Source organism: Lactuca virosa, chromosome 2 (genome assembly GCF_052849685.1).
Source record: "Lactuca virosa cultivar CGN04683 chromosome 2, Lactuca_virosa_CGN04683_v6, whole genome shotgun sequence".
In the NCBI taxonomy this organism is placed as follows: Eukaryota; Viridiplantae; Streptophyta; class Magnoliopsida; order Asterales; family Asteraceae; genus Lactuca; species Lactuca virosa.
The window spans coordinates 45,072,104-45,094,873 of NC_136427.1; the positions used below are offsets into that span (position 1 = coordinate 45,072,104).

A 22,770-nucleotide genomic window follows, 5' to 3' on the forward strand; every position below is an offset into this window, starting at 1 on the left:
ATTTTTATTATGATTTTTGGAAGCCTTTAACTTGTGTTAAAATGTTCATATTCACAGACTGGTCCGAATTCGTTTTTGAAATGATAGGCAGGTTTGTAAAAATCACCATAATTTGTAAAAAAATCGTATGGAGATGTGCAAGTGGTCATTTTAAAGGTATGAACCTGAACTATTTTCATATTATACAGTTTTGAAAGATATTAAGTTTAAGTTAGTCAAAACCGTCTGTGAATAAGACTCAACTTTTCTGATGAAAGCTGTTGTTTGAGTTTAGTTAAGTTTTTGGTATTTTAACTTGTATTCCCCCCTTGAAAACTGAAGAAAACATGAAAATGTAGGGGTATGAACTCACCTTGAGTGATTTCAGTAGATGGATGATGGAGAAAAGAAGTGCTCAACTCAAGAACACTTGGGAGGTGCTTGAAGATTTGAAGATCTAACACAAATATGACGATATTTGTGTAAGCAATCTATGATTTGGATGAAAGATAGTAGAATATCTAAGTGTGGGAGGAAGATACTTACCAAATGTGGAGGAAAAACCCAAGACCAGCCTTTGAATCTCGAATTTTTAGAGAGAGAAAGTGGAAGAGAGGTGTTTGTTATTCTTAAGAAAGAGTGAATAAGCTGGGAGGAGAGGGGAGGATATCTCCAGCTTTTGTTCAACATTATGGCTGAAAAAGAGTGGGAAAAGGACAATGATTGACTAGGTATGGGTGAATAGTGACTAGGGGTTGTACTATGAAGGTATGGGGAGGTTGCTTGTGTCCTTGTTCAAAGGATAAGTCAACACTCCTCCTAAATATCTTACCAACTAGATTTTATTCTTAGGCAAGGATTTTCCCCAAAATATAATTAAAATATGAATATTTAGGGTTTATTATGTTAAAATACGAGTTTGGTTGAAAAACCCGCGTTAAAATCTCGAAAAACGGGCTCAAAACGCTAAAAATATTGAAAACCGGGTAGGAATTGCTGAAATCCGAACTTCAGGGCCGAAGGTGCGCAGGTTCGGCTCCTTAGGAGCATAGAACCGAAGGCGAGGCTCGGTTGTGCATGGGAACCGAGAGGTCTCGCAGGCTGCTCATCAGAAGGGACCGAGAGTGGAGGGGTTCGGCTGCGCAGGTGCTTCTCGGACTGAAAGTGAGAAGTCTTCTCGGACCGAAGGTAAAAAGGGAAGAGCCGAAAGTCAGGTCTCGGTTCTGATTAGTCAGGGGACCGAAATAGACCGACCGCTCGGTCCATTTCGGTTGAGAGGGTTTCGGTTCTCAGGAGGTTCGGCTCCTAAGAGGAGTTTCGGTTCCTAAGAGGAGTTTCGGCTCCTTAAGGCTGTTTTTCTCGTAGACTTCCGTTTTTGAGCTGTTTTCGTCAAATTCGAGGGTCGGGATGCCCCGAGTGATTATAAAAAGTTGAGAGAGATTTTGAGAGAGATTTGTCATACTTGGAGAGATTTGACATACTTAGAGAGATTTGGGAGAGATTTGACATTCTTGGAGAGATTTCTCATACAGAGAGAGATTTGGGAGAGATTTCACATACTTGGAGAGATTTGGCATACTTAGAGAGATTTGGGAGAGATTTGACATTCTTGGAGAGATTTCTCATACAGAGAGAGATTTGGGAGAGATTTCACATACTTGGAGAGATTTGGGAGAGATTTGACATTCTTGGAGAGATTTCTCATACAGAGAGAGATTTGGGAGAGATTTCACATACTTGGAGAGATTTGGCATACTTAGAGAGATTTGGGAGAGATTTGACATTCTTGGAGAGATTTCTCATACAGAGAGAGATTTGGGAGAGATTTCACATACTTGGAGAGATTTGGGAGAGATTTGACATTCTTGGAGAGATTTCTCATACAGAGAGAGATTTGGGAGAGATTTCACATACTTGGAGAGATTTGGCATACTTAGAAAGATTTGGGAGAGATTTGACATTCTTGGAGAGATTTCTCATACAGAGAGAGATTTGGGAGAGATTTCTCATACAGAGAGAGATTTGGGAGAGATTTCACATACTTGGAGAGATTTGGGAGAGATTACACATACTTGTAGCGATTTCTCCTACTTAGAGAGTTTTGGGAGAGTTAGAGTGAAAGAGATTGGGAGAGACTTCTTTTGTGACCTTTTTGAGTGTTTGGCTTCGCAACGCAAGGTTTGTACATCCCGTTAAGTCTCGTTATGATTGTTATATGCCCCTGAGGGTTAAGGAATAATGTTTTATCGAGTAGTTTCATCACTTGCCCTGATTAGGGTTTAGAATTTCCGAACACGTGAAAACTCTAAGTGATACTTTGTATTAAGATTGCGAGTTGTTCAATAAGAAACATAATGGAAACCCTAATAATGTACAAGGGTTAAATGAGTTGGCCGATTTGACTTGTTGACTTTACTTGACTTTAACTTGGCCAAAAATTGACGGTTGTTACATTGTTGGATTAGGTGTCTAAGCCAATAACTAAATTAGTATAATCTTGAATTATTAGCAAAGTGCTTTTGGGTTGCCCTCAAATCTAGTAATTGACTGCAATGCTTTTTGGAGAGAGAGAGACTAATTTATTAATTTATTATATGATTAATAAATTAATTATAAATCAAAATAAATGATTTATTTATATATTATGAGAATAATATATTAATTAGAAATAATATTGTTTAATTAAAAATTAATTAGAAATTAATTGGAATTAATTGGATTAATTAAAAGTGGAAGGACTAAAGGTTAGAAGGTTTAAAAGTTGAACATTAACCAATTCTAGAACTTCCCATAGAGGGGACAATTTCTAGAGGGTTTCTAGAGCTTTTCTTGGGCTCTAAAGAAGCTCGGATGCCTTAAGGGGAAAACAAAATGATTAGGGTTATCTAAAAGGAACATGCCTTATCTTTAGCCTCCCTATCACCTATATAAACCTCCTTGGGTTTGATTTTCGAAATTCACTTCATTTCCTAGAGAGAAATCCGAAAATACTCCTTTTCCTCCCCTCTTATCTTAAGCCTCCAACTTGTTAGGGTTTGGGTGCCATTAGAGGCACGAGACTTCTGGTGCTTGCTTTCTGAAGACCAACAAAGAAGGAATATTAGTTTATTTGCTATAATAAACTAACAATATGTATTTTCTAATAACTCTTTATTAATTTCGAAAATAGCAACATAATTTTAGGGTTCTTGATATTCAATAGTTGTTTGCAAATCATAGTGAGAACATAGGTCCCAATATTTTCTTGTCAAATCATTGAAAATATTGTGAAATTTAATGGTATGATAGTCTAACCAGAGAAAGGGATATATACAATAAAGTCCCAATATTTTCAACAATTTGACAAAAAAGTCTTAAACTTTATTTTTTTGACAATAAAGTCCTAATTCACGATTTGACAAGAAAGCCCTAAACTATATTTTTTTGACAATAAAGTCCTAATTACCAGCTAACCGGAAAAAGGGTAAATGTGTCAAAAATTGCCGGTAATTAGGACTTTACTGTAAAAAAAATAAAGTTTAGGACTTTCTTGTCAAATCGATGAAAATATTGGGACTTTAGTGTATATATCCATTTATCGTTCGTTTGAGATTTTTCACAACTGGGAGTAAGATTCTATTTCATATCTCATTGTAATTGTAATGACACTATATATTACCAAAATATGCATTTAAGCTCAATAGGTCAAGTTACAAAGAGGTTCGCGATGAACTGACCGTTTATAGATTTAGACCTAAATGCCAGGATGTCACAGTTGTGCCACCCGTTACTTGAGTTGAGAACTTCCAAGACACTCGAGCACCTTCTACTTCCCAATCCAAGCCATTTGAAGATCCAAGGGTGTACATTTTGGGCAAACTCACAATGGAGGAAAAGGTGGTTCACCAATTCTAAGTCATTGTTGCAAAATGGATATACCTGATTAGTAACATTTATACCCCTCGCTAATAAAGTATCTGCCACTGGAATCCTACCTATCGAAGTCTGCCAGAAAAAACACCTAACTTTTAATAGGATTATTTTTGACCAACAGATCTTAGGACCTGTGGAGAAGATCAATTTTGAATCGATGACTCGTCTCATGTCATTTACCTTGTAATCTCCGTCAGCTGTTATATTGAAGCGAAAACCATATGGGGGATGATAATTGATACCCTACTGAAGTTCAAGTCACTTATATCCGTGTATAATTGGAGCATCTCGTGTAATTCCATCGGATTGGATGGCTCGTGCTTCCAACACCAAGGAAGCCGTCTACGGACAGACGATCACTCAATGAACAATTTTTAACAGATTCGATCTTGTAAAGATGAGGGAATTTTTCCTGAAATGTCGTTCCATACCAAATGTCTTTCCAGAACAGAATTTGAATATCAGATCCAGGAATTAGTCTGAATATCTGATGCGTATCAATACCAATTCCCCCCAGAGCCTTGACTGCTTTATGTATATTACACTAAACCCCGGTGGAAGTCTTCTATATACTGCGTAGGTTTCTTCCACAAATTGTGTAGACTGATAACAATTGTTTTCTATAGGCTTCCATTTTCATTCATCAGATGCCACAACCATTTCATTCCTGATTTGAAATCCCCATGCCAAATAATCAAGACTTATAAAAGTTGACTTTTAATCCGGATGAGATGTGAAAAGCATTTGAGAATTGCTGAGAGATTCCTGATGTAAACCCTGTCCCATTCTCCTACAAAGATCGCATCATCTGCATAAAACATATGAGAAATATAAAGGCCATTTGATGAAAGTTTAACAATGCTAATTAGGGATTTGTCGAGAGCACTTTTCACATCAATATGTAATCATTCCATAACAATGATAGGGATTTCTTTTTAATGTTTGAATTATAAATTAACCGTTTATCAAATAAAAAATAGTTAACATTGAATGAGAGTAAATTTATTTAGAAAAAGAAAAGATTAAACATAAAAAGGTGAAAAGATAAATACCAAAGGAGAAAACGAGTAGATAAAAGGAACAAAATAGAAATTGAGGAACAACAGGAAAAGAAGTCCAAAACCACGAAGGGTTTTTCATTTTCAGCCTTCAAACGAGCCGCAAAAGGTGAAAGCAGGGATTACATCAATGGAGCCGGAGAACGAAACGAAAGCAGAGCAAACACAAGAACAAGAGCAAGTTGTGAATCCATGGGAAGTATCGGCTAAAGGCAAGATTGATTATGATAAACTCATCGACAAATTTGGTTGTCAAAGGCTCGACCAATTCTTTGTTGATCGAGTGTTTAGCCTCACCGGTCGTACTCCCCATATCTTCCTCCGCCGTAACGTTTTCTTCGCTCACAGGTATCCATCATACTCCATCGAGTTGCAATCTAGTGATTTTTAGAGATATACATCTCAAATGTAATCGTATTTATGAATTCCTATTGAATATATCAATTGAGGGACTTCGTAATTTTGCATATAAAAGTATGAAACTGGCAATGTAGGTTTACCGATATATCATTGAGCATATTTTTTGGCTTTCAAAGTCAAGTATGTTAAGATTGACTTATCAATTAAGAGTAGTTATCATGTATGTGTATATTAACTTCTTGAATTGATAATTGATGGAGTGTTAACCTATGTATCTGTACATATTATGCAACAGAGACTTCAATGAGATTCTGGATGCTTATGAACGTGGGGAGAAATTCTATCTCTACACTGGCAGAGGTCCTTCTTCTGAAGCTTTGCATTTAGGGCATCTTGTTCCTTTCATGTTCACCAAGTAAGCTCTGTTACTTATATACCCTTTATCCTCAATCATACGCTTCAACTACAAAGATCAATAACCCTTTTTTCTTTTACAAGTCTTTTATAGGACTTAATTAGGTAAACAGTAAACTATCTATGAGTGTGTCTTTGTGACTTAATAGAGAAAGTCAGGGAAACCAGGCTAACTTTTTACAAATTTGCCCTCATTTTTGCAGATATTTGCAGGAGGCTTTCAAGGTTCCTCTTGTGATACAATTAACAGATGATGAAAAATGCATGTGGAAGAATCTTACAGTGGAAGAAAGCAAGAGACTTGCTCGTGAGAATGCAAAAGATATCATTGCTTGTGGATTTGACATTTCAAGGACCTTCATATTCTCTGATTTTGACTATGTTGGTGGGTAAGTAGTCTGTGTATTTCAATTTTTTCAAAGAAAACACACACACACACACACAATAGTTTCTTTCTTTGAAAATTCTTCTGTTTTTCTATTGGCTTGTTGTATTCCCTTATGCCTCTAATGTGAGAAGAATCTTATCTGCAGTGCCTTTTATGAGAACATGGTAAAGGTTGCTAAATGTGTCACATACAATAAGGTGAATATATCATTACAATTTAGTAATTTACAATCATTTGTCATTCTTTCAACTTACTGTTTCTAAATTTTCCATCTATTAAATTCTTTTATTCTAATGTTCTTTATTGTTGTTATGCAGGTTGTTGGTATATTTGGTTTCACTGGTGAAGATCACATTGGAAAGATCAGTTTTCCACCTGTCCAGGTCTTTGTTTTCTTTTTTTAATTAATAATTATTGTGTTTCTCATTATTTTTATGGTTTGAACAAAAATATTGATCTTGGAAACTTCAAACCTTTTTAACAAAGTTAACAAGTCATGAATGCAACACATATTTCTATTTTCTAGAGGCTCAATAGCTTTACAATTTCAGTATAATATTAATACATCATTCAATTATAGAAAAAGGGTATTTAAGTAATTTTATAACATGTTTTTTTTCTGCAGGCTGTTCCATCATTTCCTAGTTCATTTCCACATTTGTTTCCTGGACAAGATAAACTTAGATGCTTGATTCCATGTGCAATTGATCAGGTTCTTTCTACATAAACTCAAAAATAAAACAAAACCCTAGTTTTGTAATTTGTATTTATGCCCTTATTTATTATTTTATTATCTGTGTAATTTTTATATAATTTCTTTTGTGAATTTTTTTTTCAGGATCCTTATTTCAGGATGACACGTGATGTTGCCCCTAGGTTAGGTTATAACAAGCCTGCATTAATCGAATCTTTATTCTTTCCAGCTCTTCAGGTAAATAAATAACCAAGGGTAAATTTGGAAAAAAAAATCATTTCCTTCACTTTCTGTATTAATTTGTTTTTCCTTTTTTTTAAAAAAAAATATTGTAGGGTGAGACAGGGAAAATGTCTGCAAGTGATGCGAATTCTGCAATATATGTGACTGATTCTAAAAATGAAATTAAAAACAAGGTTTTTTGAAATCTTTGTATTATTTTTATAACTTCTATAACTATTGCAATATATTGTAACCTAATTTTTATTATTATTATTATTTTTTTAATATTTTACAGGTAAACAGATATGCATTTTCAGGAGGGCAGGATTCTATTGAGAAGCATAGACAGTTGGGAGCAAATCTTGAGGTATTTGAATTTGAAAGATTTCTAGGAAAGGGTAGAATAAAATTACTTTTATACCCTTGGTTTTTTAAATAATCAGAATTGAAAAAAGTTGGATGTTTTTATATAGGTGGATATACCTTTCAAATACCTTAGTTTCTTCTTGGAGGATGATGATGAACTTGAACATATTAGGAAGGTAAGAAAACTATTAATTTTTTGTTTGGGTAGAATAAAATTACTTTTATACCCTTGCTTTTTAAAATTTTTTGTTTATTCCATCATCATGTTTTTTATACTGTATGTAAATATGATGCTTAGTTTTAATTCTGTTTTATACATTATTTAATCATAGGTAATGAAATTTTTATTTAGAAAAATAGGAAATGGAACATAATAAAATTAGAGCAAATTTATAGAAAAACCGTTATATCATGGGCAATTTTGTTGTTGAACCAATTATTTTTTTTGTTTTTTAAAATCAAACTGTAAAAGTTTCAGACATTTTTTCAAATTAACAATGTTAACTGGATATAACAAAATTACAAAATGGTCAATTTGGATTATTTTTTTAAACTTTTGTGATTTGATTGGAAAAAATAAAATATTAATGATTAAACTGCAAAACTACCCAAAATATAATTGTTTTTTTTTTTTTTTAAATTGCCCATAAAATTAAAGCTCATTAAAACCCAAATAAGATCGTAATATCTATTCTTGTTATTTATAGATGATACAATTGTAATTTTACAAAATTCATGAATTAAATTTTTTTTTTTTTTTTTTTGTCATGATAATTTACGTACTTAAAATTTGGTTATATTGTAATTTTCATTTTGTTTCATGATGGTATGAAATTAACAAACTGAAAAGAAATGAAAAGAAGGGTCCATTCCATTTTTTTTTTCTAATTCCAGCGGAATCAACGATTCCATTCCTTTCTGATTCCAATTCCATCATATACCAAAATGTTTAAATATTTTTCTAACTTTTAAAAAAATAAAATATAATGTTTTTTTTTTAGGAGTATGGTTCGGGACGCATGCTTACAGGTGAGATTAAGAAGAGACTGATTGATGTTTTAACAGACATTGTCGAAAAACACCGTGAAGCTAGGGCAAAGGTCACCGATGAGGTAATTTTTACATTAACAAACCCTAAACTTTCTCTTTTTTCCCAAAAAACCCCTCAAACTTCTAACCGTTTCCGATAATTTCACATATTACAATATTTGTTTTTATGCAGATGGTTGATGCATTTATGGCAGTAAGACCTCTTCCAAATATGTTCAATTGAAAATTTGGGTACTTCATATAATAGAAAGGACATTTTTTAACAATGAATGATATGGAAAACAAGCTCTTTAAGAACATGGAATTTGAGTATTTATGGTTTTGTAAAACATCTTATTTTCTTGTAGTTTTGGTTTTCAAGCAATGATAAGTAAAAACAAGATGTTTACTTTTGCGATTGTAGGTTTGTCAAAGTATATCATATTAAATATAATAATCAAAATTTCTGGATCATAATCACTTTTTGGCTATATAACTTTCAATTTGCAAATATGTAGTTTCTTAATTATCCGGATTCATTACTATCTACAACATTGACTACGATTTTAAAGGCTTGAATTTATTTATTCGTTTTCTCATCCAAAATGTTCCCATTCAATATTGTGGTTTTGGAAATCGGGTAAATAATCTACAACATTCAAAATTTGTTCCTTTTTTCATACTAAATTTTCCATTCATTACTGAAAAGGAATTGGAAACCAGTAGTGTATATTGTTATTGTGTTATTATGTTCTTATGTATTGGCCCGTTATCTCGGCCTTATTTTGTATAGGCCCAATTACATTCTAAATTGTATATTGCAATTATTGTGGGAAAGTTATTTAAGAGAGAATATAGCGTATCATGGAATTAAACTTGCCCACAAACTACACCTTGTTCCACATATTACTCCCATTTTTTTTAAAAAAAAAAGAACTTTTAAAAGGATCAAAAACTTGGTCCTTCGATCTTAATAAATATACTTAAGTATATTTCCCACGAATCATCAATGAAAGTTATAAAACATCAAGTTCTTCCTGTAGTTAGTTGTCCATTCAATTCACATATGTATGCATGAACTTACTCAACGATTATAGTGTACCTACCAGTACTGTACGGTACTGGTAAAATGTTTCCTTTTTCATCTTTGATTGAACATTTATGTCACTCTTGTCATTATGGTTATTATTATAAAAAATTATCTATTTTTTAGACATGTATTGAATTGTTCTATAATTTAAGTGTCATAGTCTCTATGCCCCCATAAATTAAAAGATGCTAAAATTTGAAGAAAATAAAGACTCAACAATATACATGGAACTAGTTTTTTTTATTGATACTTAGTTTGAATCTCACCCATAATATAGTCTTTCCTTAACACAACAACAACTTTAGATAGAATCACTTTATCATATTCTACAATAATTTTATCCCATTTTAAATATTTTGAACCTAAAAGCTAAATTCTTCTAATACTAAAAACATGAAGAATATCTTTGAGAGCACCATTTCTTTCAAAAGTGAAAGTCATTTAACCCATAGACATTTTAAGTATGATTGTCACCCATCATCACTTTGTGTGCTTGTGATTCATTGTAGTCCTTGAAATATATATATATATATATATATATATATATATATATATATATATATATATATATATATATATATATAGGTTCAGATGTTTAAAGTAAGTATTGTGTTATTGTATGCATAAATATGGGCCAATCATTTCAAAAGAGTAAATATGTAATCTTACATTTAATTAATTATGGTAAATATATAAATCAATTAATATCCCTTTAATTTAGGAATATCAGTTTTAAAACCTAATATATATCCTCACGTCCGCCTCTTCTCTCTTCTCTTCTATTCATCGTCACACCAACCTTTTCCCTCTCATCTCCCTCTCGTACACCATCAGTAACCATCGAGAAACCTTCATCGGATTTATCATCTTCTTCCTTTAAACACCACCGATTTCAGAATCGGGAAAAACTATTTACCCAATCGAGGTCTTTTAGATCCAGATTATTGCTCACCATAACTCTATGTTTTACCAAAAGAAACACCATTGCCATCTCCAGAACCAATCGCAGCTCTTATTTCCCCAATTTTATGGCAGGTCTGTGATCATCAATTAAAATTTTTTATCTGTCTGAAACTTTTATGTAGGAAATTTAGGGTGGATTCATTCTGTTGCAGCTAAACAATCTGGATTACACAGGTGGATTGAAGAAGATGTTGACACAATTGGGGCAGTCGACCACCGTAAACGACTGCAAGGCATGGGCGGAGGCACATGAGGGCTAGGGTAAGCCCAGGCCCACCCTCAAAATTAATTTTCAATTTTTTTTACTAGCCCAGGTTCAGACCTACCCTCTTTCATAGTTCAAACCCGTTGAATTAGGAAGTCGGAAACCCAAAGTAGAAGTCAGCGTTGCGTATGTAAGAGAAGAAAAACAACAACGCCAAATCAGAAGGTAGATTCGGAAGTTTGATTTTTGCTTTTGTTTCTTCGTCGATCGTTCCAGCGATGGAGTAATGCTCGCCGGAATGATGAGATTTCTTCCTGTGGTGAATCGGAAACGAGCAATTCAGCGCCAAATCAATGTTCCTGACTTGTAGAAGCATCTCCAGTCCCCTTCGTGTTAGGTTTGATTCTATATTTTTTTATCTTAACTTTTAAGAGGTTTTACTTTTTCGTGGTTGTTAGGTGTAGAGTATTGCTCTATATGGAACAAAAACAGTTTTTCTACTTGCAAACTATATGACGATCAACTCTCCTACACTATTGCTCTCTTGTTCTTGTAAGGTTTGTTAATCAAGAATCACTACTCTAGATACAAACTAATTGTATAAATCAGTTGTTAAGTGTATTTGTTTATCAACAGGTGACATGCCACACGTGATGCTAATGGAACTACTTAAGGACCAGGCTTTATTGCATTTTCCACTTCTGAGAAAGCTTCTAGAACAGTAAGCAGATATTTGCATTTACTATTTTTATTATATTCGAATAGTATATGTAAAAAGTTAAAATTTTGTATCTAATTTTATAGTTGAATGAGATGAATGGAAAGATGGTTGCTAGCAAGCCTCTTTATGTTGCATTTTCTCAACACAAAGAAATCAGAAGGGCAAGATTGCAGGTTTGTCTACTTTTTTTTTTGTATACTGGATTTGTTGCATATATAGAAAAAATGAAAAAATATTTTAGTGGTTAAATTTGATTGCTTGCAAGCCTTTTTATGTTGCACTTTTAGTTATTTCTTGTTATGAATTCCAACAAGCTATAAAAACAAAACTTTTTAATAGTTAAATCACATAGAAAAACTAAAAAAAGTATTTGAGTGCTTAAATATGAACATTCATCCTGTTGCATTCTAATAGAACTTTTGGTGCTATTGGAACTAGTAAACTCAATTCATAGTTTTTGGGTATGCCAAAAGGACTTGGGTTTTGCAGACCAACTTCAAGAATGGACCTAGTAGTTGCAGTTTAAGAACAACATTTCTTTATTATTCTTTTAAGAAAAGTTAGTTTCCTTTATTAGGTTCAAAACATGAAAACATTTCTTTATTATTCTTTTAAGAAAAGTTAGTTTTCTTTAGTAGGTTCAAAACATGAAAATGGAACTGTCCCATTTATTTTTGCAAAATTCAATGTCAAATTGAAACCTTTCTAAGTTGGATGTTTTTGTGTTATTTACTGTGTTTTTTTTTGTAATGATGACGGTAGAACTGTAAGTAAGGTTTTGAAAACCAGCATTCTTAAAGAATATGAACTTGGTAAAGATTCTAATATGAACTATTATGCAATAATGTAACATTGTTATTTTTTATATCAGTATATTCTGTCAAAATTACTATAATTTGTTTTATTATTTGTCATATTAAATCATTCTCACAGATTTTTATTCTACATAATTCGATTTGCAGTTATTCTCATAGAATGTGTGAAGGGAATGTGATGATCAAAGGCTTCAAGAAGTTTTTTTAATCAAAATATGTATAATTGTATTAAAATATATAAGGCTATTATTCTGTAATAATATGTATGAATCAAATTTCTGTAAGAATATGTATGAATCAAATTTCTGATGTTGGTGAATATATATAAGGATCTTGTTATTTTTCAACTATGGTTCAAGATTGTTGTCTTTTTTCAAGAAGTTTGTTTAATAAAAATATGTATTCTGTCAGAAATGTGTATCCTAGCGTTCTTATAAAATGTTATTCTAACAAAATATCATTCTGACAGAATAAAATCGGATAAAATTAAAAAATACGTTAGAATTAAAATTGAATTAATTAAAAAATCAGGTAATTCGTAAAATCAGATTTTTAAAATTAATAGAATCTATGATCCCTTAAAATATGCAAATTTCCTTTATTAAATCTATATTAATTGACTAAAATACCCTTCTAGTTAAATTAGATGGTATTTTCAATTATATTTAATTCAATAATATGTATTAATCACTTTCTTAAAATATGTAAAATGATTGGCCCACATTTATGCATACAATAACACAATAATTACTTTGAATACAATAACCTAATCCTATATATATATATATATATATATATATATATATATATATATATATATATATATATATATATATATATTGTTGGAAACATATGTTGTAGCACCAAAATCATACCACCAATCATAAAAAATTGTAAACCTTGCTACATGCATTTCTTGTCTCATAGAATTGTACAACTCCAAGACCATAACAATAATTTCAATAGTAGAGTCCTTTTTAGCCTCTTCAACCATGTTCACATCTCCACTTCCATTCTTCTTGTTCCCTTGATCCACTTTCTTCTTTGGATTCTTACAAAATTTCTTCACATGTCCCTTTTCACCACACTTATAACTAGTGATTTTAGGAAAAGGCCTTTTGCATTATTTTGTGAGTTTGTAGAAGAGGATGAATATACCTTCCTTTTCTTTTCTTGAATCGTGTTAGATTAAATATTTTTCACTTTAGAAGTAGATGCACCATCCATATTCTTTTAGTGAATACTAGTTTCCTCTTTAATTCGTAAATGTTCCTGAATTTTATCCAAAGAGAAGTTTTCAAAGATACGCATAAAAAATCTCCTATAATTCCTCCAAGATGAGGTAAGTTTAGTAATGACTGCCCCAACCATCAATTTTTTTTAGGAATTTTAATGTTGAGATTCTTAATTTGGAGACAAAAATAATAAATTCACGAACTTGATCCATGATTGATGTAACACCCAAATCCTAAGGTATAATTCTTTAAGTCTAAAATTGTCATTTTTGCATTTTGGGTGTCCTACGCTAAGCGTAGGATAGTCCTGTACACTGGGAGTAGGTAATTGATCGCATGCGAGGATTTAATGCCCTACGCCGAGCGTAGAGTGAATTACGCTGAATGTAAGTGCGTAACGTCAAAACCCTAATTTTGGGGTCATGAGCCCTATTTAAAGGCTCTAACTCCTTGATGGCCTCTCCATGCTCAACCTCCACCCCCTTATTCAGTCATCTCGAAACCCTAGCCACCTTGTGAGAGATTTGATGCCTAAGAGTGTTCTTGTGTGCATCTTGGAAGGAGAAGTTCATAGGAGAAGCATTTGGGAGTCTCAAGCTTTGTGGATCCTGACTTTACACCTTATAATCCATCTCCAGAAGGTATAAAGTTCCCATCTTGATGTTCTTTTATGATAGATCTATTTTGGTCATGTATTTATATGCTTTTTATCACTTAGCCTTGGTCTTTGAGAGTATGGATTACTCCAGACCATTAAAGGTAATTTCCAGATGTTTTTGGGGTTGTTGAGTCACAAAAATAAGTGTTTGGTCACTCTCATCCATCAATCCACGTGTTCTTGAGCATTAGAGTACTTTATGCGCTTAGGGTTTGGTCTTGTGCTCTTTTTAGCCATGCAAAAGGGTAAAGTCAGAGACTTTACCCATTAAGACATTCTTTGGGTTCAGATCTGAGTATTGGATGGTTGGTCCTTGTGTATTAAGAGCTTAATTGAAAGCTGGTGCATCAACGGAGCTATGTTGGGCGTAGCTTTTTCTATGCTTATCGTAGCCTAGTTTTTCCCTATATTCCATCTGACGCTCTACGCTGAGCGTAGAGCAGCATGTAAGCTGAGCGTAGGTCGATTGAGGGTTGAATGTTGACTTTTTTTTTGACAAGTTAGACTTCTGTACAAATTTAGTGGGTCTTAGTCTTAGAAGGGTAAAATGGTCTTTGTCCCAAGGAGGGTTAACTATGAAACAAGACCCTTTGAATATGGATTATTACCTTAATTATTGATTAGGGTTTTATTGTGTATGTGCTTAGTGTGAGGAGTTCTAGTATCATCAGCTCGAGTGTGCGATTTATCTATCAGCAGATTGAGGTGAGTCTTCTCACTATACTGTATAGGATGCTAGTTGTCATTGTGACTCTTGCATTGGAATGTTGGTCTAGGCTCGTTTGTATGTTGGTCTGGGCCGTTTGTATGTTGGACTGGTCCCATTTGTATGCTGAGTTGGGTCCGTTTGTATGCTGGGCTGGGCTCGGTGTGTGGTATGTGGTATTTTGGGGAACTCATTAAACGTTGTGCTTATGGTTTTGGATTTAACATTTTCAGGTACTCCCAGTTTTAAAGGGAAGGGCCTGATTTGACTGCACAACATCCCTTTATGATTTTCCGCATTGATGACTATTGTTTTACTCTGAGGTTTGAGATACATTTTTATCATGATTGGTTTTGGAACACTTGATGTATGGATTTGATGGCTTAAAAATGAAAATTTTTTATCAGTATTTTTGGGATGTTACAATTGAAACATTATATTTTATATAAATTTCAAGGAACTTAAAAGTTAAGAACTTATCAGTTCCTTCTTTTTCATCAATGTAATTTTCGTCTAAAGTATTCCAAATTGCCATTTGCAGATGTCATGGAGAGACTAAGGTGCTGTTTATTTTTTCTAAAAAACCACTTCTGACCACTTATTGTTGCGCCGCGCAGCACACACACAACACCTGGCCCTTTGCAGCTGTTTGTTTTTCAGAAGATTTCTGACTTAAAGACTGTTGCGCGTGTGCTGCGTGGCCCAACACTTGACCATGCTTCAAACCTCTTCATACCTTACTTTAACTTATTGCAACAGTCTGCAGAGGTTAAAAAACAAACAGACTTTTTATTATATGCTGCAGCCGTTTGGTCCCCATCTTCTGCTACAGAGGGTTGCAGAGGTGGTTTTGCAGACTTTAGGTATTTTCGCTTCGAAAAAACAAACGACACCTAATTTATAGGTGTTAGTCAAAATTCTTAGGATGCATCTCTATATAACATATCATCATATTCACATTGTCTTTTTTCCTTCTTGATTGGATACACAATTTGGGGTGTCTCCACAACATAGTTAACTTTTGAAGCAATCAACATAAACTTCATCTTCTCTTTCCAAAGGTGAAATTAATTCCATTAATTTTGTTAAGTTTGATGGAATCTTGAACGAACATTTGCAGATTAGTACTAGAAGCATCCCTGTTTAATTATCATTAAGTTTGTTGGGACTGGTATATATAAATATAAACTGAATTGTAAATATAGTAAAATAAGGAGGTGATGGATTTGCTATTGTTAAGGAGAATTATCCTATACTAATCGTTGTTATTGGGTTAGGTAGATAAGATCCTCCCAGGTTATCCTAGAATTTAGAGGATGTAGGCAACGATCCCATAATCCCCTCCCACGAACATAAAGTTAAGCATTCTTCTATGAAAAAATGGAAGATATGAAAAAGTGATGGACTATAAAATTAGGCCAAACGCCATATATATTATAGCAACCAAAATTCCAACTGTTGAAACCATTTATGAAAAGATGAAATGTTTTGAAAATACCTGCCAAAAAATACAACTTAAAAAACTGTTAACATAAAGTTAACAAACTGTCAAAAACTGGACAAAAATGAAAGGAATTTGTGTGCAATGTGCAAAGGTGCAATTTCCAAAAGACCCCAGAAACTAGCTTCATTTTAGAATTCCATCCAAATCACTTTGAAATATTTGATTGAAACTTAAACTAATAAACCCTTTAAAGTTTTCATACCAACTTATGTTGGAGTTAAGCTAATAAACCCTTCAATGTTTTCATCAACCACCTATGTGGGTGTAACGTCCCAAATTCCAAAATACAATTTTTCATTTTTGAAAGAGAACAAACACTCACTTCAAGTAAGTTGCTTTTAAGTCAAAACCATTTGTTCATAATCATAATTCAAAATAAGAGTTATAAGGAAAACATTGCGGAATCTCGAATCATAAAACGGCTGATGTGCGTGTGTAAAAACATTTAATTTGCATCTGTAAGCCAAAGATTAGTGAACTTCCCAAATAAGATCATAATATATACTCTTGTTATTTTTAGATGATAAAATTGTAGTTTTACAGAAATCATGAGTTTCAAAAAAAAAAAAAAAACTTGTCATGATAATTTACGTACTTAAAAATTGGTTATATTGTAATTTTCATTTTCTTTCGTGATGGAATGAAATTAACAAACCGAAAAGAAATGAAAAGAAGGGTCCATTCCATTCTATTAAGATATAAGATAATAAGACAAACAACTTTATTTTTTTTCTCATTCCAGCGGAATCAATGATTTCGTTCCTTTCTGATTCCAAAATCTATCATATACCAAAATGTTTATATTTTTCTAACTTCCACAAAAATTATATAATATAATATAATATAATAAAATATTGTTTTTTTAGGAGTATGGTTCGGGACGCATGCTTACAGGTGAGATTAAGAAGAGACTGATAGATGTTTTAACAAACATTGTGGAAAAACACCGTGAAGCTAGGGCAAAGGTTAGTGATGAGGTAATTTTTACATTAAGAAATAGCAATCTACTTTCATTTATTTATTTATTTATTTTTTAGAGCATCTTTACTTTATTTCTTAAAAAAAGGTTAAACTGCAAGAAATGCAACGTAGTTAGTACTTACATTTATGTGTTAATCTCATAAAAGACCTTATATTTTGTGTTTTTTCTGGATTAAACAAAAGACCTTGTATTTTTTCATTTTTTTTGCGAAAAAAACCCTTGACTTAATATATATATATATATATATATATATATATATATATATATATATATATATATATATATATATATATTCCGAAAAAACCCTCAACCTTCTGACTGCTTCCAAATAAACCATCAAATTTTTTAGTTTTTCTTGAAAAACTCTCACATTTTACTTTTTCTATTTTGGAAAAAATGAAAAAATATAGTGTATTTTTCAGGCAAAAAATAAATTTGAGGTTTAATCCGGAAAAAACACAAAATATAAGGTCTTTGATGAGATTAACCCCGAAAAAATTTGTGAAATGTAAGGGTTTTTTTTTTCGGAAAAAACAAAAAGTTGAGGGTTTTTTCGTAAACAGTTAGAAGGTTGAGTGGTTTTTTCGAAAAAAAGACAAAGTTGAGGATTTTTTTTGGAAAAATGAAAAATTACAATGTGTTTTTCAGTAAAAAGATAAAGTTGAGGTTTAATTTGGAAAAAATACAAAATATAACGTCTTTTATGGGATTAACCCATTAATATTATTATCTTACTTTTAGTTTTTTCTATTACAAAATTATACTTTCAGTTTTCTTTCTCATTAATAAATCAAAATATGTTGCTATTTTTTGTATTTAACCATTTTTAAGAATAAAAATCTTGAAGTATAAAATTGATTATGTGATTAGTGTTCAGAATTTTTTTTTGAATATTTAAGAAATTTATATTTCTAATAACTTTTATTTATTAAATAAGGATATAAAAATAATTTCACACATCATAATTGAGATTTTAGATTTTACACTATTTTGTTTTTATGCAGATGGTTGATGCATTTATGGCAGTAAGACCTCTTCCAAATATGTTTAACTGAAAATTTGGGTACTTCATATACATGGTTTAATAGAAAGGACCTTTTTTTTTTCTTCCAATGAATGATATGGAAAACAAGCTCTTTAAGAACATGGAATTTGAGTATTTCTGGTTTTGTAAAACATCTTATTTTGTTGTAGTTTTGGTTTTCAAACATGGAAGAATATATATCAAGCAATGATAAGTAAAAACAAGATGTTTGCTTTTGTGATTGTAGGTTTGTTAATGTATATCATATAACATCAATCAATGAGTAATCAAAATATCCGAATCATAATTAGTTTTTTGCTATATAAGTTTCACTTCGCAAATCGGTTTGGTCTTTGAGTTTATTGATCATAATCAGTTTTTTGCTATATAAATTTCACTTCGCAAATCAGTTTGGTCTTTTAGTTTACTGATCATAATCAGTTTTTTGCTATATAAATTGTGCATGCTACAATCAACGAGGGGAAGCTATTCGTTGTAACATAACAATCTATTATATCCCTATTTCATCTCCTAATCTCTTTCTCGTTCCCCTAGCCTCCGATGTCCCTATTTTCTTGGAATCCTCTTTCATGTGTTGATTTCTTGATGATAACACCCGAAACACACAACAAATCCTTTGGAATCAACAACATCAACTCATACATACCATTTGTTTTTGATCTAGGTCGTCTAAATTATGATGCCCAACGAGAATTTTTTCAAACATACTGCATTGGTTATGGTGCTGTCGATCACCTAAATGAAGCGAATGCAAAGCTCCCACCACTTGAGATGACATCAAATGGAAACACATTGACTGTTGTGAAATTGTGTTTCTACGGAACAATTTCATTACCTCTTTTGCAGATGATTTTGTAGAAGAACACTACTGGATTGGAAGAGCCTCGAGACTCTATTTCACGACAAGGATGCAAAAGCTATTAAGTTAGACAATGAGCTTCATAATATCTCTATTGATGATTCTTCTATCACATATTAATCGATGTATGGACTTCTCTAGTTCAAAGTATTAGTGACATTGATTTGTTTATCGTTTTCCTAGATCAGTATTCTCACTTTCTTTGGTTTGTCGACTACACGCCAAATATGATGCTATGTCTAAATTTCTTTTATTTTTCGGCTCACATAAAAAATTAATTTCAACCTGATATCCAAGGTTTACAATGGTGACAAATTTAACAATGCACAATTTCACCATCTTTGTGACATTAATGACATCCATATCTACTTCTCTTGTCCTTATATTTCCCAAAAAAAATGAGAAATCCCAACGAATGTTTTGTACAATCAACACCACCACCACTGAACCCATTTGTTCCAAACTCACCGTCCACCCACATATTGGGTATAAGCGATATTACACGACTACCCAAATTCTCAAAATCCCTTCATCAGCCATTCTAAAAAATGACACCACATTCCATAAGATTTTCCAATAAAACCCCACATATAGCCACTTCTGAATCTTCTAGTGCTTTTTTGTAACATCCCAAAAATAGTGGTAAAATTTTCATTTTTCAAACAGTCAAAAATACAACCAAATTGTTCCAAATCAACCATAGTATAAATATTGTCAACATCAGGGTAAAATCAAATATCTATACGAAATAAATTCAAGGGGAATGTTGTGCAATCACAACAGACCATTTCCTTTCGAACCGGAAGTTCTTGAAATGTTAAACTAGAAAACCGTAAGCACACAGCTTAGTGAGTTCCCCAATATACCACATACCATACATAACCTTAGGCCTTGCCCACATATCGGGCCCCGCCCATCATAATGGGCCCCACCCAACATACAAACGGGTCCCACCCAACATACAAATGGGCCTAGCCGACATACACATGCAAGAGTCACAAAGACAACGAACATCCTACATAACACAATCTAGTGGGCCAACATTGCTGCCTTCGACCCACAAGTACAACGAGAAGAGTCACCTGAATCTGAAGACAAACAAATCTCACACCCGAGCTGTTGATACATGAACTCTTCACACTAATCAAATATGCGAAAAAACCCTAATCAAAATTAAGGTAATAATCCAATTCGAGGGTGTTGGTTTGTAGTTGTCCTAATTGGGTAAAAGACTATTTTACCCTTCCATGGCTAGAATCCATCCCACTTGACCTAACATCAATTTTGACCAAAGTCAACCCCCTGGTGCTATGCCCTGCGTAACACGACACTCTACGACCAGCGTAGATCATCTGAAGGAAAATGGGGACATTTTAGGCTACGTCACTCGTATTCATATCTAAGCCCCGTGTACTACTCTATTGTTCAAACTTCATGATAAGCTCTTAATACTTAAAGACTAAACGTTCAATTACTAGATTTGATCTTAAAGAACATCCTAACTGATAAAGTCTCAGACTTTATGCTTTTGCATGGCTTAAAAGAGTACAAGACTAAACCCTAGGTTCATAAGACACTCCAATGCTCAAAAACTCATGCATGAAAAGATGGGAGTGACCAAGCTCCTATTTTTATCACTCTACAGGTTCAAAAATGACTAGAAAAGACACTCATAAGGTCTGGAGTAACTTCTACTCACTAAGACCAAGATTAGGGGACCAAAAAGCCTAAAAACTCAAAAGCTAATTAGATCTATCAAAAGGGAACATCAAGATTCAAGCTTTACACCTCCTGGAGAATGTTGATGAAGTGTAAAGTCTGGATCTACTAGCTTGAAGCTCCCCAATGCTTCTCTAAGGGACTCTTTCTTCACAAATGCAAATAAAGATCACACTAAAGCTTCAAAATTCACACCAAAGGGCTAGGTTTTAGAGGTGATTGAATGAAGGGTGGAGGCTGAGTATGGAGAGGGTCTCAAGGAGTTAAGGCCATTAAATAGGGCTCACAACCCCACAATTAGGGTTTAAACCCTGCACTCCTACGCCATGTGTACAAATCTCTACGCCCCGCGTAGAGCATAAGTCCTCGCATCCGTTTTCTTCCTACGCTCAACGTAGGTGACTATCCTATGCCCCATGTAGGACCAATTTCCCCAAGAATTAAAGGTTTAAAATACAAAGAAATGTACCTGAGGATACGAGTGTTACAACTCTCACTTACTTGAATCAGACTTCGTCCTCGAAGTCCGCTGCTGCAAATAACTCAGGGTAATGCTCTCTCATATCCTCCTCCTGATCCCACGTCCACTCTGAACGCTTCCGATGCTGCCATTGCACCTTAACCAAACCCACTACGTTGCTGCACATGGTCTTTGTTTTCTTATCAAGGACCGCGATCAGTCTCTCTACATAGTTCATGCGTTCATCAACTTGAATATCTTCCAAGGGAACAACTGCGGAATCATCGGCTAGACACTTCTACAACTAAGAGACGTGGAATGTGTTGTGGATCTGGATGAGCTCATCAGACATATCCAATCGGTATGCAACCTTGCCAACCCGGGCGATAATCCTAAAGGGGCCAATATACTGGGGTCCAAATTTCCCCGCTTCCGTACTTTACCTTTCTTTCCGGGAAAGAATTGAACCCTCACTCATCCTATCTCCCCTTCTTCCAACTGCGCTTAGACCGATAGTGGCAAGAGTTAGCAAAATACGAAGTTCTTTTTTCGTTCTCTTTTTTCTTTTTTCTTTTGACTTGGTTGGCAGGGCCAGCGCCTTTCTCGCTAGGCGAAACGGATGAAACCCTTCCAAGTTAACACCTTCAGAAGCACATAGTCCCTAACCTAAAACTCGATATATGATCGTCTTCGATCAAAATAACTCTTCTGACAGCTCTGGATGGTCTGCAGCCGACCTCATACCTGCTGAATTAACTCGGTCATCTTGAGTACTAACTCAGTACTCCCCATAACTCGATATATGATCGTCTTCGATCAAAATAACTCTTCTGACAGCTCTGGGTGGTCTGCAGCCGACCTCATACCTGCTGAATAAACTCGGTCATCTTGAGTACTAACTCAGTACTCCCCATAACTCGATGCCTGATTTCGCCCCAAAAAATGGGGTATAATAGTTCCTCCCGTAAAGCATCTTGAAGGGAGGTCGATCGATACTGACGTGATAACTATTTTTGTAGGAGAACTCGGCCAATGGAAGGTAAGTATCCCAACTCTCGCCAAAATCTAACACACATGCTTGAAGCATATCCTCGACAGTCTGTATAGTCCACTCACTCTGTCCGTCTGTATGAGGGTGATAAGCGGTGCTAAAATGTATCTGAGTACCCAAATCCTCATGAAATTTCCTCTAGAACCTAGAGGTGAAATGAACATCTCGATTAGAAACCACCGAAACTGGAACCCCATGTTGAACCACTACTTCCCTAATGTAGATATCAACCAATTTCTCGGCAGATATACTCTTAGCGATGGGTAACAACTGTATCTTTCCATGGGGTCTCTGATGTCCAGGCTTGACTTTCTGACAAGTCAAGCACCGCTCCA

General features: G+C 33.7%; 1 protein-coding gene across 1 annotated transcript; it reads left to right on the forward strand.

The window, feature by feature from the left end:
- Positions 1-4,963: 4,963 nt before the first annotated feature.
- On the forward strand, positions 4,964-8,840 carry LOC145159084 (Nucleotidylyl transferase superfamily protein). The gene is made up of 12 exons (XM_079077982.1): positions 4,964-5,297; positions 5,605-5,724; positions 5,927-6,112; positions 6,257-6,308; positions 6,429-6,494; positions 6,737-6,823; positions 6,950-7,042; positions 7,141-7,221; positions 7,323-7,394; positions 7,501-7,569; positions 8,395-8,505; positions 8,616-8,840. The coding sequence occupies exons 1-12, from the start codon at positions 5,080-5,082 to the stop codon at positions 8,664-8,666; spliced, it is 1,206 nt and encodes a 401-aa protein (XP_078934108.1). The 5' UTR covers positions 4,964-5,079; the 3' UTR covers positions 8,667-8,840.
- Positions 8,841-22,770: the final 13,930 nt, after the last annotated feature.